This window comes from Taeniopygia guttata, chromosome 1, assembly GCF_048771995.1.
Source record: "Taeniopygia guttata chromosome 1, bTaeGut7.mat, whole genome shotgun sequence".
Classification (NCBI taxonomy): domain Eukaryota; kingdom Metazoa; phylum Chordata; class Aves; order Passeriformes; family Estrildidae; genus Taeniopygia; species Taeniopygia guttata.
In genome coordinates, this window is record NC_133024.1 from 65,735,569 (window position 1) to 65,762,383 (window position 26,815).

The 26,815-nt window shown below is 40.3% G+C and overlaps 1 protein-coding gene across 11 annotated transcripts in view; it reads left to right on the forward strand.

Annotated features, from left to right (window-relative positions):
- Positions 1-26,815, forward strand: part of STARD13 (StAR related lipid transfer domain containing 13) — a 286,809-nt gene that overhangs the window by 198,791 nt on the left and 61,203 nt on the right. Inside the window, exon 1 of one of the 11 annotated variants that reach the window (XM_012569805.5) lies at positions 11,381-15,807. The exons of 9 other annotated variants lie outside the window; for them this stretch is intronic. Coding sequence is in view for 1 of the 2 variants with exons in the window: in XM_030274297.4 (XP_030130157.3) it covers positions 25,133-25,142 (10 nt within the window). In the remaining variant the exon portion in view is untranslated. Of the gene's footprint in view, positions 1-11,380; positions 15,808-20,051; positions 25,143-26,815 lie in introns of those variants that run through there. One more of the 11 variants, XM_030274297.4, reaches the window with a different exon arrangement.

The following is a 26,815-nucleotide window of genomic DNA, read 5'->3' on the forward strand; positions in this document are numbered from 1 at the left end:
CCTCAAAACACCTCAGAACTGCCAAGACTGGAGCTCATGACAGGTCCTGGCTGCTCCTGGTGTAGCTGTTGTCAGTGACCTGGCTCTTGATTTCATATCAAAGATTGTGTCGTTCATGCCCTTCCTTCAGTTGGAAAATCAAGAGGCATTAGCAAAGGCCAGAGCCAAGCACTCTTTTTCTGGTATTTTTGAGAGGTGAATATGTTAGAATTTCATTTTGAAAGAAAATTTAGAAAAATCACCTTTGATCCCACAGAAAATGCAACTGAATTTCTGCATCTCCTGCATGTTGTAAGTAATGCAGACACATAACTTTCCCAGCTGGCCAACAATGCCAGAGCAAATGGAAAAACAGGATAAATCAGTATCTGAGAACCTCAGGACCAACAAAAGCTTACAGAAGGTAGAAGCAGAGATGGCCTTACTGAAGACCAGAAAATCTATCTCTTTTTTTTCCTATTTTCTAACTTGAAAATAGATTTTTACTTATAAAAGAACATGAAAGGCATACTAATTCCTAAAGGATGGATGTTTGCATCCACTCAAGCTTGGCAAACAAAACTGCATTACAGCTTAACTTCTATTGCTTCTGTGGTGCATGTGCTGTTGCAAAAAAGCTGGAATACAAGAGGAAGTTAAGGCATAAAATATCAGTTGAGGCTTTGTGAAAGCATTGCTAAAATCTTGCCATCTGTGAAGGGGTGAGGTTTAATATTTCTTCCATCCGCAATTCAATGAACTTGTACCAATGCAAATCTGATTAAATTAAAGGGGTAGTCATTTCCAATTATTTTTATTAATGACCATGGATATAATCACTGTAAACATAGAGTTTCTGACACTTAATAGAAAGGTTTGACCTCATAAAGCTTAAACCCATTAGTTCATTTAGCCTGGCCTCCTGTCTATCTAATGTGTTGAAAACAGAATTTGGTTGTTTGGCTTCAATATCCTTCCCAAAAACTCACCCTGCATTGACTACGAGACAAAAATTTTTAATAATATAATGTATGAAAATCATATGCTTAACTTCAAAATTGAATTTGTCTGTCCTCACATTGCAGACATTTACTTGTGCTTTCTTTCTGGAGTGAAGAGATTTTCACTGTCAGATATCACTACATTCTGACAGAACTATTTCTCAAGTTTGAGTTTTTTAGATAGGCAAAATTACTGCTCCTCACTGTACTATTACTTAATCCAGTACATAAACAATTCCTATAGCTGTTTTTTGAAACCTCTCGTTTTTTTAAAAAAGGATGTCAAATCTGTCCCCAACATCCCTACCTGTTTATTATTTCCATGACATATCCTTAGAGATCAAATTACACATAATTTCTTTCCCCAGCATTACACAGCTATTTCTTTACCCAGACTGTTTTAGAATCAATGACTTCATGATCACGTCATCTTTTCAAAAGATGCAGTCACTCACCTGAAGAAAGAATGAGTTTACATCCTAAGGGCAGGGGCTCTTCAGCTGGATGGAGGGCAGGCATATGCAAGAAAGTTGCTGATTATGGGGAAGAAAATTGTTTCTAAGGAAAGCTTTAAAAACCCTTTGTGGCTTTCCTGGGGCAGTGTTTTGGATTTTGAGGTTGGCAGTTCAGCAGTGTTGAAATAGAGGAGCAGGAAGCACAAGGGCTTTTGGGTAGGAAGTGAGTAGCATATGTCTCCTTTTTGTTGGGATGGTATCCTGTGGGTTTTATTGCTGTGTATGGATACACAGTGATACTGCCCTGGTAGTGCTTCTATCATATTTTTTGTATGTTTCTAGTAATTTCAATGGGGGAAAAAAAGGTGTATTTTAAGTGGAAAATCTCTTTCACATACATTCCAGTCAGAGTCAGCCTCTTGAAAATCCATTTAAAGAGCAAATCATGGACCTCTGAAAAGAGAGGCAGGAAAATCTCAAAAGCACGAAATTCAGTGATTTGGAATAAAGGAAGCTTAAAACAGACAACATCTGTTGTTTTCAATCCCATGGGATTTTCTGCTTTTTTTTTTTTTTTTTTTTTTTTCCCAAATCCCACCCCTTAATGAAGAGCAATGTCAGATTTAGAAAGGGAAAAAAAAAATATTTATACAAAATTAGAAACATCTGGCAATCTGAAATCCTTGAGTATGTATCTGCCAGTGTCTGCTCCAGATCTGTCTTTGCTAATGGAGAGAGGTCCAAGTATTGTGTCATCACAACAGTTTACAAGTGCTACCATATATTTAATCAGTCTACAATGGGATAAGTATTTGTGGGAGAAAAAGAATTTCAGTTTAATTTTAATGGCCAAAGCCAGATGCAGAATTGGACCCAGAAGCTTGGTGGAATTGCTATGGTATATGCAATAGCATAGCTGCTTAAAATAGTTCTGGGATCACACAATTTCAGGGAAATGCAAAATGTTTCAAAGAATAACCAGGGTTATTAAGATATTGCTAGAAATAGCTTTTTATAGTCAACAGGTTTTTTAATGCTGTATTTCAGCATACTGAATAAATGCATATGTAAACCACCTTCTGTCAAAATAACTTCTGATATAAACTTTGTTTTCCTAAAGTTTTGGAAAACTTTAAAGTAGTTCTGAGATATTGAATCAACATACCAATATCTTTACAATGTAATAGATGGCACTGCAGAACTCTTCAATTATCCTCTGCTTTCTACTTTTTGTGTTAGAAAAGGCAGTGTAAAGGGAAGGAATCTGAAAGTAGCTACAACACTTCACACTTTCCGTTGCTGTAGGTATGGGAGTAGCCTTTTGGTAGTATAAGCTCATCACATGCACTGGCATATTTTTATACATTGTGCTATGAAGCCAGACAAGAAAATTGCTGAATTATATCACAAACAATCTGATCTACACAGAAACTGACATGCTATGCAGATTTCTGGCTTAAGAGAAGAATTAAGTTGATTGTGTCAAATAAACCTGAGCTTTTTGCCAGAAGTACATCCCTGAAAATTTAAATTCTATCCTGCGGGTGAGTAAAAATTCATGCACCCTTAACTCTGTGAGGGAAACCAAGGAAAAATCTTTGGATGCCTTGTTAGCAGTTATCTTGATTGGAGGGATTTGTCTCTAAGTTTTCGCTATTCCTTGCTCAGCAACTTGCACTGATCACAAATGCCACCAAGCCAACATCCCTTCCTCATCTGAAAATCCAATTACCACTATTTTTTAAGTCACCTACCTTGCCTGTATCCTTTGTTGCTGTTGCAGCCTTTTGGCTGGCCTTCAGAGTGCAGTTCAATTGCAATTATCCTCTTGCACAGAGCTTTGGCAATTCTGACGTGTCGACTCTCCCTGCCGGCTGCCTTGACATCCACGCAGCACTGCAGCTCTTGTGCACCCATTTGCAAAGATCTGTAAACCTTAGGGAGCCTTCACTGTTTGCAGTCCAGAGGTACACAGCTCAGCTGCTGAAACTGTGTCATAAGGACAAAGATTTTGAAGGATGGCTGCACGGCCTTCTCAGAGCTGGTGGAGCCATTGCATTTACTCCGTGGACATGAAGGACCATGAAACAGAGCATTTTGCTTACATCCTCCCTCTTCCCCCCAGGAATTATAGTCTTGTTTGCCAGGCCAAATGAAGACCTGGCAGGAGGAAATGCACGTGGTGCTGAGCAAGTCCTTCCCTTTGCATATATGTACTGTTACATGCCTATAGCAATAATAATTCTAATTTCTCCATGAGCTGCACTGAGGAGTGCTTTCAAGATACAGATCTCTCTTAAGCTCCTTCACAGAGCCTTTACAAGCAGCATGTGTATGGAAAGAATTCAACAGCATCACAGATACGTTTGTTAAAGTAGTGTATGTTGGAGTATTAAGTAATGAAAAACTTAGTCATGTAACTTCAGCTTTGATTTCCATTCTTATTAATGCTGCTAACACATCTCTGATAGAGCTGAGTTGCAGTTGTACAAGGGAGGATTAGCTTGATTCCTAGCTTTATTAATGATGCTGATACTGTTATTTTATTAAGGTTCTTGTTATTTTTGCTTATCTTGGACAGCTCTGAGAGGTTTTTTATGCAAGTAAAAAGAAGGGGCATGAACTCTGTGGTAAATCCACTGACTCAGTTTAATATTGACAGCTTTATCTGGACTTAAGCCACTGTATATAGAAGCCAAATCTGAGCTGACTTCTGACTGTGAGCACGTAGGAATTTTTTTTTTTTTCTTTTGTGAATTTGGTAGTGTTTCAATGTTTGCTGTAGTCTTGCAAGTCTAGATGGTTTAAGGTTCATTCACTGTGTGAGCTGGCCATCTGCTCTCAGTAATTGCAAATTCACTTCCAGTATTAATGAACTGTTCCTGTGTTCTTGCATTTCTCTGAAATGCCTCCGGCAACTGTTCCTTCCCCACACGGAAAAGTCACAGCAGCTGTGGGATTCACAAGGACCTCAATGCTTGTCTCTTGCTACACTTCTGGCAGCAAAGTGCAAAGTGCAAATAACTTTTCTAACTACCTAATAACTGCAAACCCATTAATTGTAAATTCTGTGACACTAGGAAAAAAAAACCAAAAAACAACCAAACCACTTGCTTTAAAAGAGCTTTAATGGGATTAGAGACTGAATGAACACCTGGGGTTGCTCTCAGGGCTGCCTAACTGGAACACATTAGAGATAAGGACCGAGCTTTTCCTTGAGTGTTGGCCAGGAGGACTGCAAGCTGCCCAGTGGAGCTGGGGCTGGAAGTGTGAGGATGTGCTTCCACATCTCCAGGCACCCCCATCCCTCATACTTGGCTTCATAAAGTGTAAAAACACTCGTGCCACTTCCTACATGTTTCTTTTGCCAGCAAACCACCAGACTTCTGTTTTCTTAAAAACAACAACAAAAAAGTTGTCTTCAAGAATGCAGCCAGATCAGTCTTAAATTTATTCACCCTCCTTTGATAAAGGACCAGTCCCAGGAAGAGGCCCAGACACTGCTTTGCACACTGCTTCCAGCATGCTGGTTTGGTGTGCAGGTGTGCTGCACCCTTCACAAAGTGTGTGTTGGTCTCCTCCTGCTCTGGAGCTGCTGTCACAGCATGAGCTTCACTGTGACACCCCTGTGTGCTGCCTCAGGACAAGCCAAGTGCCACAGCCCAAGGATCCCCATCACACTGTGTAGGAGGGCTGTCAGCCTCCACCAGGGCAAGGGACATCAACCCAAACAGCAGTGAGGTACTTACCAACAGCTACCACTGAATATCCTTATGAAATGCAAAAGCCAAAATCCTCTTCTTCCACACTGAACTGCCTGAGTTGTACACTTGGACACAAACTACCTGATCGCTAGTTTCCTGTAAAATGGCCATCCAAGGATGCAGTGGCACTCACATTTTGCATTATACTTTAATGCTTTTGAGATGTCTGACCACCAGCCAGAAGGTACTTAAACCCACATTCTCTAGTTTTCATAGAATGTTTCACCACATTCACCAAAGGTTGCCAAGTACTTGAAAGCAATACAAGAAAAATAAATATACATTTTTACTAAGATCACTGGGTTTTATTGGGCTGCCCTGAAAATGTCATTTTAGGAATTGTGTGACATTTAATGCTATTTAATGATCTGTGGCACAAGTGTGGAACATGCCAAAGGTTGCAGAAGATACAAAAGTATTTAACTAATCCAGATGGCAGAACATAAAGGAACTTAAAATGGGACATAATTAAGCTAGGTGTATTCATACCACAGATGAAATTCAACATCGCAAAACGCAGGGCAATCAATAGCTGTGAAGAATAATCTGATCTACATTGACCCTTTGTAGTTTTTTAGATAACGTGTCACAAGCTTGCAAGAAGAACATTTAGATGTGATTTCCAGCCTTAGGCTCTCTAAGGGCCTTGTTCCTGTGCCTCCTGTGGAAGCCCAGAGTTGATGTATTCCCTTTCAGCACAGCTCTGAGCACGTCTCCTCTCCTAATTTTCATCCGTTTCCCTGTGTCCCTCACAGAGGAGTGGGATATAATCTCTGAATAACCAGCAAAGCCTCGCTTGGAGTTAAACTGGAGAAACTGAGTATTGCTTCTTTTTGTCATACTACCCCTATGTGTTTCTCAGTGTACTGAGAAACACCCTCGGATTTCCTCCCCACAAAGCAGCCTCCACGGTGTTTTTCTGTGCACATGTGTTTGTTGCTGCAGTTCTTCAGCAAAGTTCTTCAGCAAACGCTGCTCATTAAATCGCCCTCATGCTTGGCATCCTTTCTGTTGACTGCTGCAGCTTGCCAGGCTCCAATGAGTGATGTTCAAAAAGCACAATTAATTTTAAAAGTGACCCATTAAATTTGGCTACTCATTGTTTACTTTGGGCTTGTCACAGAGGAGTAGCTTCCCTCCAGCCAGCTGTGGCTTCTCATTTTTCTGATCCCACTCCTCATCCATCTCCCCCTCAGCTTTCCAGCTGTTGTTGCGCAGAGCTACCCACAGCAGGTTCCACTGCTCCCACTGGCCTGCCAGGACTGCGGTGCCTCGCTGCACTGAGGAAGCGTTAAGGTTTTACTGTCAGAAGGAAACAGGTCTCATTTTTCGGCGCTTCCCATTCCTCATCTCCCCTTCCCTGGGCTGTGACAGCCGGGCCCGGGCAGCGTGAGGCCTTCACGGCCTCTAGCGGGCAGCGGCCGGAGCTGCAGGGCCTGCCCCCGGCGCCGCGGAAAGCTGCGTGTGCTGTAATGGGGATTTGTTTGCCCTGGTTTCCTATGGAAACAAGGCTCGGGCAAACACTCCCTCTGTGCGCGCTGCCTCCACGCCCTCTGCTCCGGAGCCTGATTTCGGGCTGATTTCACAGAGGCGCGGGGATTTCGCAACCGGTGCCTCCAGCGTTTGTGTCAATAGGTGTGCCTGTGTCAAGGGGGAACTTTAACGCGTTTTCTAGCAGCGAGATTATTATTGTGCAACTTCACACAGTACAAGACACCAAAAATCGTGGCATCAGAGAGGGTTTGCATGTATGGGAAAAGCTGATTTGAAATCCCTTGTGAGTCACATTTCTACATGTGCCCATAGAAATCTTGACCTTTAGTTTTGTTTGATAATTTGATTATTGGAGACTTAGAGAATATGTCTTTTCCATGACACTGTCAGATAGTCCTGCTGGGAAGGGAGAGAGGAGACTCCATGTTGCTGGGACTACCCCGACCGTGACAGTGCACTGCCTGCTTTGTTGGTTATAAACCTAAACTAGTGCTAGAAAGACCCAAATATTGTATTTTCATTCTGCTTTTATCTTCCCTCTTTAGACTGGTTTATAACAGCAGTCATTAAATATAGCAAATAAAAACGAAGCTCAGAGATGGATTCCTCATCAGAGTTCAGAGGAGCGGTTTCCATATGTCAATAGGAACAAAGGAATTAATTTAGACCACTCAAAACTTTCCTACAAAGTGGCTGCACATGTGATACGTTTTCTTTTCTTTGTTTTTGCTTGGCTGTATTAAAGATAGGAGAAAAGATATGGCTGGACTGCAGGCTCACTTTGGGTTAATCCAACAAGCAGTGCTTCAAGTGAACAAGTGGAAATGTGTTGTCTCCTTAATCATGGCTTGCTTCTTGCAACATTTTTGTTTGAAAATCTCTTTCTCAAGTCTCAGGTTGAATGCCTTGGTTTACTTAGAGCATCCAAAAATATTTTTTAAATATAGTAAGATGGATTTAGGTTGAAGTTGTAGGAAGTTGATCTCTAAATGTTACTGAAGTGGTTAGGATGGGATTTTCATTTTGGAAGCACTTATTTCTCATGTGTTGCAAACACTTGAAATGACAGAATTACTGGTAATGACTTTTCTGAGTTCATACCACAAATGCCAAGCCTGAAAAGACTGAAAATGACTCACATGGAACCATTCTGCTTTGTCCTTGGAAACAGAGTATTTCACAGAGGTTTTTTTTACCCTCTCTTTTTTCCTAGAAGTGATTTTTGTAAACAAAACCGCAGTGTGGCCTTTTAGTGCTAGGAAGTCTTTGTTGCTTTTGCCAAGAGAGTTAGAGAAGGACAAGACCAAGTGTGGGCATCATTCGCCAAATGTGGTATGCAGAAATAGGTCTAATTGGGACCATCTTAGGAGGTAGTAGTGTATTGTAAGTTAAATCAAATATTGCTGTCTCCAACTCTTCTGAAAAATCCTTTCTTTCTGATCCCTTGTACTAATGCTCTTCATTTCTAAAACCCAGTAGTGGCCTCTGCCTTGGCTGCATTGGTTGTAAATGATAGTCTCACATGTCTGGGTACCTTCCCAGCACTGACATACATAATCAAGATCTTTATATCAAATCTCACTTTGCAGGAAATTACTTTGGGAGAATCCATCATCTTCTTTGCCCAAAGCTGCATAATGTACTGCCAGTTTTTGTTTTTCTTTCATTTTCCCCCCTCTGTAAATCATGCTAAAAGATGTGAAGGATCATGGTAATAGAAATATGATTAGTGAAGTTTTTTCTGCTTATGTCGTTGAAAGAAAATGAATTTGTCAATAGCATAACTGACCAAAGAACCAAAGTCCGATTTTTTGGATTTCTGAAAGGTCAGGAAGACAGTGTTTCATACCTCAGTTATGCTGAGTTTTGCTCAAAAAGAATCTTTGCATGTTTAAAAAATAAATTTTATATCATGAAATAGTCACCAACCAGACTCATTTGCTTTCTCTTCAGTCAGTTAGAGGATAAGAGAATCACACACTGAGGGGCATCGTTAACAAGGAGAATTCATGCCCATTCCCCTAAGTGATTGTTCAAAATAAACCTCTGCTGTCTTGATTATAGCCTATTAAGCTTCAGAGCGGTTCCTCAGATGAGTTGCCAGCATGTAAGCATTTTTTCTCCTGATGTTTGAGGCAGGGATGTGCAGAAAACTTTGTCTTTTTTTCTTGGTTATGGACAATTTTCTCCTGTGATAAGTACTGTTCTTAATTTTAACAAATCCCACCTTAAAATCTCTGGGAAATGCATAATACTCTGTGAGAGGTGTGAGTGGAGCTGGTTTTGTTGCAGGAGGTCTTATGTATATGGATGTCTTGTGAAAACTTCATTATTTTCAGTGGAAATGAAAGAGGAGGTGCTGGGACATTTGTTTCCTCCCAAGCTCCAGTCTGCATTAGTAAAGGTAGTAAAAAACTTGTACCAGGAGAGCTACTTTGTGGAGAGCTCTGCTTGTCTGATTTCCTAAGTATGGCTATGAATTTTTGCATGTAAATGTAGGAGCTGAGTCGCCACAGTGTATTTAAGGCCTAACATCCTTCACTCAACAAATTTTATTTGTTTTATTTGTTAACACTTTATTGTATTTGTTGAGTGAAGGATTTAGGCCTTACATGCTGGGAATATTTTGGCCATAATTTTAAAATGTCTGCATTTAGATGCTGTTATTTATTTCTGATCTGCAAATGTATTTTGGTCAGGCCTTAAGAAAATTAGTATCAGTAGCACATCAACTTTGAGATTCCATATATCCTATGAAATTATCTTGATCTATATGACAGTCTCAGATCCTGCTTGCTCATAAAGAGATGCTTGGGTAGATAACAGTCTTAAGTCAGATAAATAACCTGAAGTAGTCACAGACCTGGCATTGAATTTGATGATGATTAATCTATACTCAGTGCTGCGACACAGTCAGCTGTCGTAACTACAGCTACTGTGAGAGACAAGAAATTTCACCCTGGGCAGTGACCATACCTGTTACAGAAACTTCAGTAGTCCCACAAGAGCAGCATTTGGAAGGAGGCCCTTGAAGTCTTAGGCAGTACAGGATGTGTTCTCAGCCTTTTACTGCTCCCCAAGCCAGTGGTGCTCTAGCACTTGGCTGGGTATTTGTGGAACACTCTGTTTCCATATGTATTAGTGCTCGAAACCATTAAGTGTTCCACAGCTCTTTTACAAGAGGAGTAATTACATCCTGTTGGCAGAAATTACTCCTGCTGTTTAATTTGGAAACCGTATTCTTTGCCTCCAGCCTTGTGTTGCTACACAGCAAAGAGTGACTGCATTTTCTGCCCCGGGTGGTGGCACTTCTCTCTGACATGTGCATGGGGGATGATAGCAATGGTGGTGCTGTCCCTCAGGATGACATTTCAGGTTTGTCTGTAAACAAGTTAATTTTAAATGGTTCAGGGATACAGATTCAGAAATCCAACTTTTATTCACAGCAACAAAAATATCTTTTCTAGCTCTCAATTCCCTGCATAAGGGATGCTGGGTCAGCCCCCGGTTGCATTGGGTCTTGCGGCAAATGCTGATGCCGAACTTTTCTCTCTTACTCTGTCATTTTAAAGCCTTTTATGTACAGAAGGAAACTAGCACTGCAGATGATTATTGTCTACTAATGATGTTTTTAATTACTGATTTTCAGGACACCCAATTAACTTTCTGCTGAAAACAAGGATTTTTTTTTTCCTCCCTTGAAGCAAGCCAGTAATTTATATTTTAATATCAACTTCTTAAATTTTGACTCATGCAGCAATTCCAATAATTTTTATTTCTGAACTCTTTGAAGTATTTTAATATACTAAGGAAATACTGTGCCTCTGTCATCCACAAAGTGAACCTCATGTTAAGCGGGGCTTGCTGTCATTGAAGCATGGCAAGTGCCATTTTTGGGACCATTGAGATGCCTTGTCACACAGCGTCCCCTTAATGGGAACGTACAGCCACGCTGACCAGGCCCAGCCTGCCGGAGCACTGAGGCGAGGGAGATTTGCCATTGAACTGAGCGTGGCACTGCTAGTCCTTGGGAAGGGAAGAAGAGTTTGCTGAAGAGTGTTTGGAATCTGATTGGAGTTTATCAGCTGACCAGTTTGGTCAAACCAAACGGAATGGTGTTGGGCTGGGCACTGTGAGCCCTGGCTTTGCCAGTAGACAAGCGGGAGATCAGCAATCCTTTGGTCGCGTGATGAGTAAAGCAGAAAGGCTCTGCTTGGCTTTCATAAGTGAGACTCAAGCTGTAGAGTCCAGAGCTGAAAAACATTTATATTGGCTATTAAAAGGGAACACATGTGACACAGAGATATGCCATGTTAACTCCAGAGATTTTCCAGCAGAAGAAAGACTAAATGAGGACCAAGTGTAAATGAGAGAGTTTTTCTGAAAAATAAGTTAGGTAATGAATACTTTGATTCTTCAAAGAATGTGTTTGATTTAAAATGCAAAAGTGTATGGCTTTCTCATCAGGGGAAGATAGCACAACTGTCCTACTTTACATAACAACCACAATACTAAATGAATGACAAATAGTTCAGGATCTCTTTGGGAAATGGCAGTCAGAGGTAGGAGTATCTGCTGCATGAAAGCTGTCCAGGAGAAAATCCCCCAGTCAACATGTTGTTATTACAGTTTTCTGTTTTAGATAGGAAGATTTCAATTTGCTTTTTTTTTTTTTTTTTTGCCTCAAAAAAATCAATTTTGATTCAGAGTATCAAATAGTAATAACCCAGTATTATTTTTCCTTTCCCCCTTGTCTTCTTGCTGAAAGTGATGCAGCACTTTATGTTCCCTCATCTCCATAACTGAACAAATTCCATCATCTTTAGGAGAAAATATGAGTGTGTTTCTAAGTGAAACCTGAAAACAGGGTTCGTCCATTCCTGGCAGCACAAAGTAAAACCTTTGCCTCAAGTCCTCCTCCAGAATCTGCCAGGATTAGCAGAGGACACACAATAAGAAAGTGGGATGAAAGGAAGGGGTCATACAGTGGGGCACTGGCTCCATGTGCCCTTCCTCTGCAGGCAGCTCGGTTTGCAGTTGTACCGTGGTTATCAGTGGTAGCATGATTAGGGAACAGTAGCAGGAAATGCTGGCAAAATCTGGAAGGCTGGCAGTTAGGAGCAACAGAGGAGATCAAAGGCTTGAGTACATTTGCAGACTGGAGAATAATTGCAAGTCACTCCGAAAATGTGGGCTGGCAGTGCAGCCTGGCCATTGGGTCTGTCTGGCAGTGTATTCCCATGGGACAGGTGAGTACATGGCACAGAGGGGCACATTTGCAATGCTGCACTCAGTTATCATTCCCTGTGATCCAGCCCCCACTCAGCTGGCATCAGGGGATTCGGAAAAGCTGTTAGAGGGGAAGTGGCTTGTTTTATCAAAGGAGACTGAAACAGGGCTGTACTGTTTTCTCCAGGATCCAAAGATCTCCTGGCCTTCAACTGGATGGTAAAAACTAATGAGGAGAACTTGAGCTGGAGGACCCAAGTGTAGCACAGCTGTGGAGAAGTTTCAGCTGAAAAGGGATGTTTAGACTATCAGAGAAGGAAAGCTGCAGAGAAGTGGTGCAGAGGATCTGTAGGCAGACACAAATGCTCGTCTTCATAGATAAGCATCTTCATCTTGCTCACCTTTCTATCAGTGTCCTCATACTTGTTGTTTCTTCTCAAAGGACTCAAGACTTTCCCACATCTGTCTAGTGTCTCATGCGTTCTGTCTTAGCAAAGCAAAATCTGACAGTAAGAAATCATGTGTTCTTGAATACCTTGGAGTTTTAAGATACAAAAGGGCGAGGTTTTTAATAATTCTATTTACCACATTATAGGCACTGTTAAAAGTTTTCACCAGACAAACTCAGGGTAGAAGGCTTGACATATTAAATATATACAATTCCCAAAAAGAGTTCAGGGCCAAGCCGGTGCAGCTATCCTGGTTGCATGGAGAAATCTGAGCTCTTCGAGTTACAAGTCACTGGAGGGAAATGGAAAGTTATTTATTCCTTCTCCTTCCCCTTCCCAGTGCAGTTATGGGGAACTGAAATCAGTAAGGTCTCAGCAAAACTCACAACCATTTCCTGGTGAGGGGGAAGTGAGGGCTGCACAACAGTGACAGGAGGAACTATCCTGCTGTCCTTCATCCCTGGGACAACATCGGTACTACCAAAAAAGGGACAATGAGGGATCCCGCAGCCAGGGAACACAGGCTGACTCATGTTCACACTGCTTAGGAAGAAGCTGGTAGAAGTGGTCCAGAACAGGGACCAGCAATGCAGGGGATTGTTTCCTGGAACCTGAGCTTGCTCCATGGTCTTGGGTTCAGCCATACTGGACTGCTGCAGGACTTGGTTCAAAATTAGAAAGTAGTGTGACCCAATAAAAGATTTGCAGAGAGAAAAAGTCCTGATAAAACATCATCTATGCTACCACATTTTGCTGCCTTATTGGGGATTTACTCTAATTTGAGCCTGTGAACTGAACACTTACTAGTGGTAACAGCAGATCTTCCCTTTCACCCCCAAAGAACTCCGTGCACTTTCTGGAGCTAAACCACATGGAGGACAATGTATAATAAATATATTTATTTCCACCTGCAGCAAACATTTTCTTGTTGTTCAGGTGATGATCAGCAATCTCAAGGCAGAGAAAGAGCAAATCTTGCCCTCTGTACCATAAACATTACTCCAGACATTACACAAAATGCTCTATAAAAGTCCTTGGAAGATTTTAATCTTATAGTGCATGTCATACCGTTTTATTGAGTATTTAATCTCTTTGGAAACCTTAGCTAGCGATTCAAAATTCTATTAGTCAACTGGATATGTACTACTGATGGGTCTCATTTATGGATTTTCAAGTACACTTTAAAGGTCAAACAAGTAATTTTAATCAGTTATGTGGGGTTTTTTGACATCTGATAAGTACTGAATGTGCCACAGCACCTGGAAAGCAGATTTGCTATATTTACCATTACATATTTGGATTGGGTGCAGGGATAGTGCTCTACCCACGCTCATTTCACTCTCCATCATCAAATTACTGGCACTGATCCACCAGTGCATCTACAGGAGAGCACTGTCATTGCAGCACTTCAGATCTGAGTCGCAGCTTGGACAGGGGCCCAGGACCTTGTCTTGTGGCTGCTGGTTAAAAGAGTAGTAGCTCATCACAGTGGTGTTGTCCTTGGCTCAGAGCATTCCTGGCTACTTAATCCATACTGCTTTCTCCTGGGCTGCCAGGCTAGTAACCATATGGAAATTAGTCTGGTGTGGTTGTTCTGAATTCTTGTGTGCAGGTCACTCATGCCATGGTGGTGGAGATCACAAGGTGGCAAGTGACTGTCCTCACTTTACTGTCTGCAGAACTGAAAGCAAAGAAAGTGATAATATTTTCAACAGTATCAGTCATGGACTGGGAGCAAAGCTTGAGCTTGGGTCCTGTGACATCAGCTTCTATCAGGTGAACAAAAGGGCTGGCTGCAGTACTTATGGGAGCAGCAGTACCTATGGGGATGAGCAGAAAGGCTGACCAGCCCCAGAATAAACAGAGGAGATCTTCAGCTTAGGGAAAAAAGACAGTCAAATTGGATCTGACAGAAGCCCAGAGATTCATCTATCATGTGGAAAAACTGAACATGGGAGAATTGTTGTGCATGTAATGAAGTGATTAGAGAGTTGGAATAAACAGACGAAAGTGCTTTGTTTGGTGTTTTTCCACTGCATTTTTGGAACACTGTAGGGTAGGATAGACAAGACTCAAAAAGGGAGGACATCCACTCATAGAAGACCAGTGATGCAATAGTTCAGCTCCAGCAGCTGGCAGGAGAAGCCCACGGGTCCCAGCTTGCTGAGGGTTGAGTGGCACACTTGGGGAGAAGTTGCTGTTGGCACATGCTGCTCTTGCACACTTCCCTGATTGGAAACCTGAGGAGCTCTTCATCAAGACTCCAGCAGCAGCTCAGTTGCTCTTCAGTGTGGGCAGCAGTCAGGGGAACTCATGGGCCCCCAGGACACAGGCAGCTGTTAGTAAGGAAGGAGTTGGTTTTAGCTCTGACACTGACAACACTTTAGCTGGGATGCAGCTCTCACCATAGAAAATTCAAGAGAAAAAAACAGGATTTCACAGCCCGTTCAGACTGTATTCAGATTTGTCCAGTCATTTTTCATTTCCACAGCACAGTTTCTTAAGAAGATCTGGAAGGTGGAGGATTAGAACAATTAACAGTTTACAGAAACTCAGCTCTGTTTTGCTGTTTTTGTGAGAACAAAGTTCGTAGTGCTGTTTTATGGTGCCACCTTGCTTTTATACTCCATGCTTTGTTAAACATGGTAATGAGCTCAGCGCTGTGTAGTGCACTTAGTGCTGTGCAGAAAATAAAGGTATTTCCTGCCCACACTTCAGAAGAGTTGCTGTGATGGTAAAGTCTCTTTCAAGTGTAGGGCTCCTAGCCTAAACAGTATGTACACTGGGCTGGTCTGTCAGAAAGCTCTGCATTGCAAATGTAAATTTATCTTTATAAGAATGACAAGCTCCTGTTCAAAGCACGGTGTTTTATAAAGCATTTCACTGAGGCAGTAGGTTTTACCATATTCCCCTCCTGGAACAGAAAGGAGTTTTGTATTACATTAATCAGCATCTAAGCCCTGAAGGTCACAATTATCTGGCCACTATTTTTCAGTATTAGTGATTTTAGTACATGATTAACTTTCATGTGTGCATCATTAAGATGAGGAATTGTTTTTGAAGTTTCAAATAGAGCAGCAGGTCTTAGCTGTAGTATTTGCCATACTTGCCCAGCCACTCTTAAAAGGGATGATTTATAGAAAATCCAGCTGTGAGTTTTCGTTTCTTCAAGAGCAGGAGGCGGGACTAGGAACAACCTAAAACCAAGCGGAGCATTGATCAGAGTAGAAATTATGTAGAGCACAGCTCTGCAGACAACAGCTAAGCATCGTGGAAGTATTAGCTGGCAGCGATAAGGAGGCGGAAACAGAGCTCAGTGACAGAGGAGCCATCTGTCAGGAACTGGGAATCTGATCTCAAGAGAGCAGAAAATGAAGTAAAGAAGAAAGTGATTTTGGTTCAGAGGTGCAGTGGAGCCCAAGGATATCTGTGGACAGTAAGTTTCTATACTGGAACAGGGATGTTTAATACAACAGCTAATACTGTTTGAAAGGGCTTTTCAGCTTTGAAAACAGACATAAGTAGCTCCTGTATTAAATAGCTTTTATTTAAACTTTTTATTTATTTGTAAGATGTAAATAAGCTTATCTGTTTGAGGTGGCGTGTTTCAAAACTTGTCAACAAACTTTAAAGCTGCTGGTGTCCCTTACTTCAGAGGGTGTTTTTTTTGTTTAATAAGGTCACCTCCTATCGAGGATAAGATTTATTTGTAACCTTTCAATAAAGTATCTCAGAAGAAAAGGCTGTTTTGGCCCCAGCTGTGAGGTGAAATAGGGTAGGCAAGAATATTTTTTCTGGAAAGGGGAAAGGAGTTCCCACCCAAATAGATCTAAACTAACTGGAACTACAGTGTATAAACACCCCGGGGCTAAATCCTACCCTCAGTTACACTGATGTAAGTCAGGTTTAAGTCTACTGTTGTTAATAAAATTACTCCTGATTTAATTAAGGATAGAATTTGGTTGCACATTTCTTGGTAATGAAAAAGCCCCATGGTTCTTTCCAAAGTGCATTTTATGTTAACAGATTATTAAGGACTTGCTTGAAAATATGTTAAAATTAATTGAAAACTCACACTGTGATGCATCTTTTGTCGTATACTTGTATCCTTCTTTGAAATTAGCACAAAAGCCAGCATGAGATATTGTAAGCAATCATATTATTTCTTGTTAGCAGGTTTTCAGATAAGGTTTGTATTGCTCATAATTTCATGCTTGTTTCACTTCAGTGGCTTGTATTTGGGGTGATATGCTTTAATCCTAAAAAGGTTTGTGGAGCTCCAGCTGAGAGCGATAAGATGATATTATCTGTCGCAGAAGTGTCAAAGTTCTGTACAAGACCCCAGACGTCTGATTGGGAGTGAAACTGTTCTATTACAAATTGTACAGAAAAATTACTCTTGTTGCTGTGGTTTTAGTGTACGAGTTAGAAGCAGAAACATTGGCTGCTGACTGAGAAAAAAAAAAAGTAAAACCCACTCACTATTATGGCCCAATATGGATGACAAAACACTGTAGCATGTGTGGGAAAATGGCTGCAGTCCAATGTCTGGAACCATTTATCTTCTGGTAGAGTCTGGAAGATGACTGTTTTATGTATTTTACAGAAATCCCTGCTGATTGATTTCATTTACTTAGGAGGAGGGGTCACAGTGACTGATGGCAGGGACAACTGGGGCAAAAAGTGAATTCTTTGCATTATCCTGACATCCTGTTCTGGTTGGGGTTATTGGCACCTTTTGAAGGGACCATGCTGGATGTGTCTTACTGCTGCATCTGCTACTGCACACAGCCAGAGGCTCACTGCTTTTTTCTGGGTCTCAGCAAGCTGAGTGTAGCAAGTTGTGCTTCCACTAGTGCCAGGCACATTTTGGAAATTATGATTTGCAGAGGTTTGTAACCTGCCAAAAGCTTGGCTGATAGTGTGTGCTGTTACTGAAGAGGGAGGAAAGACTTTGTGAAAGGTTTGGGAGAAAGTCTGTTTTCAGTGTGTGAGGCTTGCAAAAACAGCTTGTCCCTCTTTAGCACAAGAGATTAGTATGCTAGGGTGATGATACTGGTTTTTCTGATGTTTGTTGCTAAAATAGCTTCAATTCTGGCAATTTTTTAAATTTATATGGAATAAAGAGCTTGCCAAGCACAGGGATATGCTGTACATCAGTGTTATTCATTTATCTCTCTGTTATTTTTGCATGTGCTCTGATGGCCTGTCTGTCAAGGTGTTTGCCTTCAAATCAATTCATCTCACATCACAGCATGACAGGCACTTGTTATATACCAGGCATGTCTACAGGCATTTGCTTTCATGTTGCAGGGAATGAGTGCCAAGATTTTCATATGATGAAACGAAAGGGTAGGGGATATGTTTTTTAGTCAGTAAGTGCACTGCTACTGTGTTGACAAAAATGGAAGGGAAAATGGATTTTTCAGTTAACAATACTACTTCATTTGGTACCCTTTAGGCTCTTCACAGGGTCCTCTACTAATGATTACAATACCAATGCAGGATTACATAACAAACTTGGGGAAAGGAAAAATTATTGTGTGGCCCCCATCACATTCAGTTTCCCAGACATAACTACTTAGTACAGACAAGACATTTTTCATTGACAGAGAGAAAAAGAGAGAGAAAGAGAGAGAGAAAAAAAGAAAAAGAGGAGAGAAAGAAAGAAAAAGAAAAGAAAGAAAGAAAGAGAGAGAGAGAGAAAGTAAGAGAGAAAGAAAGAGAGAAAGAGAGAAGAAAGAAAGAAAGAAAGAAAGAAAGAAAGAAAGAAAGAAAGAAAGAAAGAAAGAAAGAAAGAAAGAAAGAAAGAAAAAGAAAGAAAGAAAGAAAGAAAGAAAGAAAGAAAGAAAGAAAGAAAGAAAGAAAGAAAGAAAGAAAGAAAGAAAGAAAGAAAGAAAGAAAGAAAGAAAGAAAGAAAGAAAGAAAGAAAGAAAGAAAGAAAGAAAGAAAGAGAGAGAAAATTTTGTAATGTACCCTAACTGCTGAGGAAGTTTCCTGTATTTACCAAATATTTTTATCAGTGCAGTAGGAGCAGTTAGGCACTGTGTTTGAACAGTATCCTAAGAATAAACTCAGCATCACCTCTCTTCTGGGCAGCATCCTGCCATGCACTATCATTCAGCCTACTTAGGTACTTCAGTCTCACTCCTCCTCATGTCATCTTGATGTGCACTCATTTTCTGTCTCTGTGTTTTGAGGATGTTCTTATGGCTATCCGACATTTTAATTTTACTCATGTGTTGACCTCTGATTTTGATTTGTATGTTTACAGAAATTTAGATTAGTTGTAACCTTTTCTATTTTCTTAATTTCCTTCACTTCCTTCTCAGACACTGTGTTTTGGTTATCCTCCCACAGAATAGTTCCTTGTCGGCATCCTCACAGAGGCATAGCTGCTTCTTCTCTTCATTAATTTAGTTTGAACATTTCCTGCCTTTTGGTATATCTAACTCAAGACGACAGTGGATAGTGCCATGGATTCCAGAGGAAGGAATACCTTGGTACCTTCCTTGGTTATGCCATTGAACTGCCTGATGATCCAGAACAAATTTAGTGCTTGAGTTCCTTTTTTTCATCTGTCTTTATCATGGGGTTCTTGATGGGTTCTCTCTTCCTTTAGAGAGAATGCTGGTAAACAGCTCTGCTGTAAGTCCAGTGTCTCCCTTTAATCTTGAATTTGGGCAGGAGGGCAAAAGAGTGGTCTGAGCTGATGCAATTTGTTTTTCCATTCAATGGGACTGCATTCTCCTAGTAATTTGGAGTATATTTGAGGACTTTTAGCCCCTAATCATCCCTCTTACATAAGGATTAGTAGGGTGGTGTGGTCAGGCTCCAGCTCTTTATTCTGCTGCCCATGCAGTCCCTACATTTTTATTAGTCAGCTCTTAAATCTCTTCATTACATGGAATAATTTTTCATGTGGCCACCACAAAAGTGCCTTCCTGAGCATGTAATTTCTTACAAAAAAATATCTCAGACCATATTTTAGACATGTTGCCATATTACCCCATTTTTGAACAAATTTTGTCCATTCGTACTTTGCAATATAGCACGTGACAAGCACACGTGGTAGAACTTGTGGTGGTAGAACTACAGCTGCCTCTTGTTTTCTTATCAGATATTGATAAAAACAGTAAATTAGATTAAACAAAAAAAAGAAAAAAAGGAACTCTGTAGGCTGTGTAACATTATGAAACCACCCACTGAATGTCTGCGCAAGACATACGGCAACAGCCAAGCTGTTGTGTGCTAAATGAGTTCAGAGTGGGGGCCAACTGAATGCAATGCATAAGTGATTTACTTTCTCATTTATAACCCTAACCTAGAATCGTGATTGTTTGCTGTTCCGTAAAAAGGATGACTTTATGTGACCCTTTAAAGCCTTCAGCATTAAGTAGCATTAAGTTGATAGCTACTTGTTTTGTACCTTCTGAGAAGAATTATGCATAAATCAAGTAGCCTTTCCTTATAATGCACTCATAATCCTCACAAGCAAAACTCCCACCCAAAACCAGTGATCAAACATGGTTTCTTGAATTCAGAAAGGTCACCTCATAAAAAATATGGAGCTATAATATTCAGGCCACCCAGGCTTTTTTTTTTTTTTTTTTTTTTTTTTTTTTTTTTTTTTTTGGCTTGGACATTAATTAAGTCATTGTAAGGTTGAAATAATAATAAGGTTCTGATGTAATACAGGGAAGGTACATTAAATTCAGTTTCCATCCACCAAACACATCTAGAAGAGATAAGCTCACTTGCTGTTTAAACATTTTGCACAGGGACAGACAGGATGGGCTGAGGTTGAGTCCTGAATGTTCCAGGGTTTATGGATTTAAATCAAGCCCTTAGCATTGTTTTTGTTCCTTAATTACCTCTGGTTTGTTGATTTATTGATGCTTTTGAAGGCAAGTAGACTCAGTAAAACAGAATAACTCTGTGTCACATAAAATTTTCTCTTATATCTGTGGACATTATAGACAAAAGGAAAGGATTGATGGAAGGAGCTTCTGTAAAACGGGTGGTAGATGTCTCTAAAAGTTGGAATTGAGCTACTGAATTGCAAATGAATGGAAGGTCTTGTGAAATCACTAATTGAGGGTGTCTCAGTTCTTGAAATCTGCCAGTGCAGCCAAAGTTAGGCAGAAGGAACCTGGGAACCAGCAATCCTGCAAAAGGGGTTGATGGCTGGAGCATCTTCATGGAGTGTTGCTGGGAGAAGTGATGCTGAACTCACCCTTTCAGTGTGACATGTCGCTTTCCATTTCGGGGTGACTTTATGGGAAATAGGAGCACGGTGTGCTTTAGCACTTGTTATGCAGGCTTTGAGCAGGGACAAAACCTGCAAATGGCAGTCCTTTGCCAGCCATGAGCACTTTTGGTCATTGAAAAGGGACAACATCTTCCCAACTGGTTTAGTTTCAGGGAAATACTTGGAGACTGCACCTACTTTCTGCTGCCCATGTCCGTAGGGCCCCCATTTCTGTACCTAAACTCCAGTTCCAAAAATAACCTCTGTGTCCTCTTTTCCAGTATGACAGAGCATAGCATTGCGGCATTGCTCTTTCTGTGTCTCTCCTGTGTCTGTGCATCCCAGCTGGTACACCTAAAGCAGGGGATGGGCCCTCACTTGTCACAGAAGACAGGTTCAAAAGACTAATAGATGCATAGAATGGTTTGGGTTGGAAGGGACCTTAAAGATTATCTAATTCCAAATTCCTGCCATGGGTAGAGACACTGTCCACTAGATCAGGTTGCTCACAGCACTACCCAGTGAGGAGCGCTGCCAGGGATGGGGCATCCACAACTTCTCTGGGTAGAAGATTTAGAAGATTTGTTCAGGAGATGTTTAATTTGTCACATCCCTCCACCAGTGGCTAATGACCTTCATGAGCAGCTCTGATATATTAATTTGGTTTGCAAGAATACGTACACAAGATAAGCAAATGTGAACATGGTTGATAGATGCACAACGATGTACACCTCTCTTGTGCTTCTGAGCCACTGAATTCAAAATTTAGATTCATGTTAATATTTAGCACTTACGTAGTGCATTTAATCTCCATAGGCCTGCAGGAACATGTCTAATTTATACATCCAAATTAATAGAGGTAATCACACATAGCAGTTAGTCTTTTCATCACTTAACCCAATGAGGAATGAAGACACTATTTTGTTTGGACTATAATTGCTTATACATACCTGAAAATACCATCCCATATTCTCAGTTCTTTGTAAAAACAACATGGGTTTGCAGTTACAAGAACATTTCAGACAGCTGCATAATGAGTTAGCTTCATTTTTTAACTGAACTGAAAATTAGGAGGCAGATCTCAGTGGGATATCTCCAGAGGAGTTTTTCAGCGATCTTAGATGCTAAATGAGCTAGACCAGTTCATTTTTAAAAATTGTTTGAAAACCATCTTTCAGAAAATAGAGTCTTGAAAGCCTGGTAATTATAATGAGCATGCTTGCAGACCTCTAAGGCAGCAGTCAAACATCGTCATGCTCCATATTATTTATTAATATTACATTTCTATTGTCCACGCAAACTTCCAGAGCAAATTCAATAGACAGCTATAGTTCTGCCTATATTATTCAGCCCTGGTTGCTATGGCATCCAAGTTGGGAAAGTATCTGCCAGCTCCAGGTGGCTGAGCACACAGGTGGGTGAAACATGAGTAGTAATTTAGGGAGCCATGAGGTGGTGTCCCGTGACCAGAAGGGATTGTCCATGTTTTTTGCAAAAAGGGGCAAGAAGTTGTGAACATTGCTGGGGCACCTGGGCTTTATTTATCTACAGCAAAAGAAACAGCCTGTACCAGCAGCCTGCACATGTACTGAGAGGTTCTGGTGGTAAGCTATGAAGTAATTTAATGACCTATTCAAATTAAACACAAAATCAGAGATTAGAGGGGGCTAGCTGGTATCACATATATTCATGCTCAATAACATCCTGCTCTGATTCGTTCCACTCAGATCACGGAGATTGTAACAGTTGTTGAATAAGGCAACAGAACTGAGCTTGCAGGTGAAAAACACATACAATAAGAATTGTAAGACCTGTGAAAAGAAAATCCTTTCTTATTTAGTCTTTGTACTCAGAGTTTGCCCCTTGAAGTCTGCATAATATAATACAGATAGGATCTACAAATTCAATTTTTTTTTAGTCTAAACTATGTTCAGGATCAATATTCAAATGCTTTGATTGAGTTTTAACTTCCATCCAATTGTCACTGTTTTAAATCACTTTTATAGCAAGAATAAATTTTCACGGAAAGCAGTTTTTTTGAAACATTACTTTTCCAGTTAAAAAAAGAAAAAACAAGAACAAAGACTACCAAACAAAATGCAACTTGTCTAAAATCTCATAAAAGCTTTTACACAAGAATCTATCAAGCCTGGGAAAATATGTGTTCTTTTGTAAAAACATATTTTTCCTTGAAGTCATTGCTAGATTACAAAAGTTCACATAACATATTGGTATGTGTGTGTGTTTATGTAAGACAGACCTCTGTATTTCACTTTCTCATGTCATTGTTGCCTTGACAACTGTATTTTATTGATTAGTAGATGTATGTAATTTGGTTCAGAGCTGCATCATCTTACAAGGTCATTTTTCTTCATGAGAAGTTGTTTCATTTTCTTATTCTCTGAGTAGAATTATTTTTCTGATATGAGAAATAACATTCTTTTGATCCTTTTGGGGGTGTTTCTGTGGCTGTACTTAAAACCCAGCAGAATTTGACAAATGCAAGTTGATAAAGTCATTAAATACATTTCTACTGATACATGCATTTCTTACTCAACTTCTTTTGTTGCATATGTTACCAGGTATCTAATCTGTAACTTCACTGGTAACCAGCTGGAGACTCTATCCATGCAATTCCAGTTATTATACCTTCAGGGTGCTTTTCCTCCAGAGATCTGAAGTTCCAAGTAGTAACACTTCTCAGGATCTCTTTGAACTAGATATTAATATAGAATTTATTTGACACTTAGATAAGATGCAATGTGAAAAGCTTATCCCAAAGAGTAAATAGTACTGAGAATAGCTCCTGAAATTGAACTCTTTCACCCTTATTCTACCCACTGTGCATTTGTCAGACCTATGGGTTAGTTCCTAACAGAGGACTGTATCATTTAGCAAACCAGTTGTCCCATTGCCAGTCCTATTTCTGCGAGTGCTGGTCAGGTTTATGAGATGTTTTGGTCCTAACCTGAAGAACTTTGATTTTCACACAAATTGAGCAGGGGAGAGGATAGAAGGACTTGACGGGATGCTGTGTCTCGGTTCAGATGGTGCCATGGAATGATTATGTGCACAGCTGGAGGATTAACATATCTAGCTTTGTTAGATCTCCTCCTGCTTTGGTTTTGCCCTTTCCCCCTGTGTTTATTTGTCTCATGGTTTATGAGTATCACAGGAGCCAGCCAAGAGAAGTCAGGGTGTGCAGCTTCCTGGATGAAATCAGACAGGGGCACAAAAAGAAAAAAATAGGCCAAGGAGAAGGAGGAGTACAAATAATGGATGGGAAAGTAATGAAGGTCAGCCAGATGTTGATGTAAAAGCTGTCTTTTTTTTTGTGTACAACTGAAAGCATAGCCATCCCTACAGTCCTAGTATTAACAATTTACAAATTACAGCAGTGATTGTATTTAGATGTCATACAGAAGGTAAATGATGGGAATGGGTTGTCAACACACATAAGAAAACAAGTCTGAAAATCTCTAGCACTTTCTTTAAATATAATAGTTCCTGACAATTAAATATCCCATTGGTTGCTATCTAAATATTTATCTTCAGTGAAATTACAAGTCCACAGTCAGAGAAAATGAACACTCTCTTATTCTCTGTTGTAAAGATTTAATTATGTTCTACTTTTTTAAAAGTGCTTGGTTCGTGGGTCTATTCTGTTGTATTTTTCTGGGTAATTTTGAAAAAAAGAAAGATAAAAGAGTCTGCCATTGATGGCAAGCAAGGACAAATGCACTGTTACTAGATTGCGATTTTGGAGGTTGTTTGCCATGCTAAGTCCATAATGTAAGATAAATAAAGAGACCATAATGTAAAATAATGTTTTTTAACCTTTTGGATTAAAACATTCAGCAACAGGTCTTCCTAGCAACAATGCCCCACCTAACACAGAGCCTTATTTTCTTGCAAGGATCCTGCAGTCTTGCATGTATTTTCTAGGTCAGTCATTGGCAGCAACAAAACTAATTTATTCCAGATGAAAGTCAGGCCCACTATAATTAACAATACCATGATATTTGTCTGAAAAATCAAGAAACAGTGGCATTTGCTAGAAAGATTATGTGTCTTGTGGAAAAGCCACTCCATTTAATTCAAGATTTAGGTACCTGGGGTTAAGCAGATTGTCCAGTAAATTTGTCACAACTGCTTATACAGTTTAAGGAGAGCAGCAGTTGCTTACTGAAGATCTGAGGAGGAAGATCTGTTCCCCCTCTTCATCCATCCATCCACCCACCCAAGGATGATTCAGTCTGCCTCATCCAAGTAAATACCTCTTCCACTGGGATTATAGAGGAACAATAGGAAATACATGCTGGCAGCTCCATCCATGCAGTTGGGTTTTACTCATTAGAAGATGGATGTGACTTATCTTTCTCTTGCATAATAGCCCAAGAATTAGAGCACTCCCCTCAGAGAGAGGCAGTCCTGGGCTCTACTTGTTCTGAGTGTGTTGAGCTCACATCTCCTGCATTTAACTCAAGAGATAAATTCTTCCCTTCGTAGGATGACCATCCGTAAGTCTCCACACTTTTGGTTTTTTATCCTTTTCTTTTCTGCCTGTCTGTAAGCTCTGTAGGGCACCAGCTAGTTTTTCATTAAACATCTGAGCATCACTGACTGTTGCAAAGTTCTGATTTTGGCTTTCTAGTGAAATATAAATAATGACAACTGTTGTGCAGATTTGTCTCTTCACACCACAAAAATGCTGAGTAAATGCTTTGTTCTTGTGAATGCATTACATATTTTTGCCTGGTATGGATAAAACTTGGGCTTTGTACAGCCTTTCATTGTGAAATTGTTTGTGAAACAGTGGATGGGTCTGCAGAGATGTTGGATTTGATGTGTATTTGGGGAATTGCTGGTTGCTTGATGGTTTGATATGGCTATGATTATGTCCTTATTTTTGTTGTCTCTTCTAGAGACATGCATGCCAGAGCTTGGTAGATCTGTAGGACTGGGAAATATGATGCTCCAAGGCCCTTTCTTGCAAATTACTTTTAGGAGATTTTTTGGACCTAGGCAAATATATATGTATCTCAGGGCAGGGGTAGGCTGCAGAGCTCCTACTCAGTGACACAGCCCCTCACTACCTTTTTCTCTTGGAATTTCTAAAGAAGAAAGCAGTGGGAGGGACAGATGGAGCTGAGAGCAGTGTGAGGACATTGTGCTGTGGGGACGTTATGTGGTCAGTCCTGCAACACTGGCGAAGAATGCAGCAGTGATGTGTTCCTTGCATGAGTCATCCTAGAGCTGCTGAAAATCGCAACAGCCCATTACCCAGGAATGACTAGTGATTGACCTTTATTTCCATCTTAGACATTATTGTAAAATTGAAATGAATTGTAAATGAATTTCTGCTTTCTGAGCTCTGACATCAGTGCAGCCTGGTTTCCTACGAATGTGGATTCCTTTCCCCCACCTCACTGAAACAAGTCCTTTCCCTCCTCCATGTCACTTCCCAGATCTCTCGTCCATTCCTTAAATATGCGTAAGAGAAGTGGTACAGACACTGATGCTGATGCAGAATGTTGCATACTCTGCAGCCAACTGTCTGCTGCTTCTCAGCATGCATAGTGGGTCACCCCACAAATGCCTTTCCCTTACTGGAATGCTAATATGTATACTTTCCTCTGCTCAGCACCAGCTTTTCTAAAATGTAATACCTTTGAGACATGGCTCCTCCTGTGAGATTTGACTGAAAATTCTGAAAATTTCAGTCAATAAATTCTGAAATTATTTTGGGAGGCAGGAGAGTGTCCCAGAGAGACAGATGGTATGAATATTACTTCTTTAAGAAGCAGTTGTACAAATATACTGTAATGCATGCAGAAATTAAAAGACTTATGAAGAAATTAGTGGGTGAAGCTCTATGAGTTGTGTTGTGAAGAAAGATATAAAATGAATATATTTTTAAGTTTCCTCTAATGTTTTTAATTCTTGTAGTGAAAAATTAAATATTAATTATTGTAGTTGAGCAATTCAACAACTGAGTTGCTTCTCCATCATGAGGAAAATGTGGGACTCACCCTACCGGTTCATCCCTAATGTCTTCCAGCCCAGGCAGTGATGAATTTGGTCTAAATTTATCAAGCATAGTAAGTACCTGTACAGCTCACAGATGGTTAACATTATATCAGTACATGGCACCTATGTAGTGACAGTTTTGGTCATCTACTACTTTGAAACT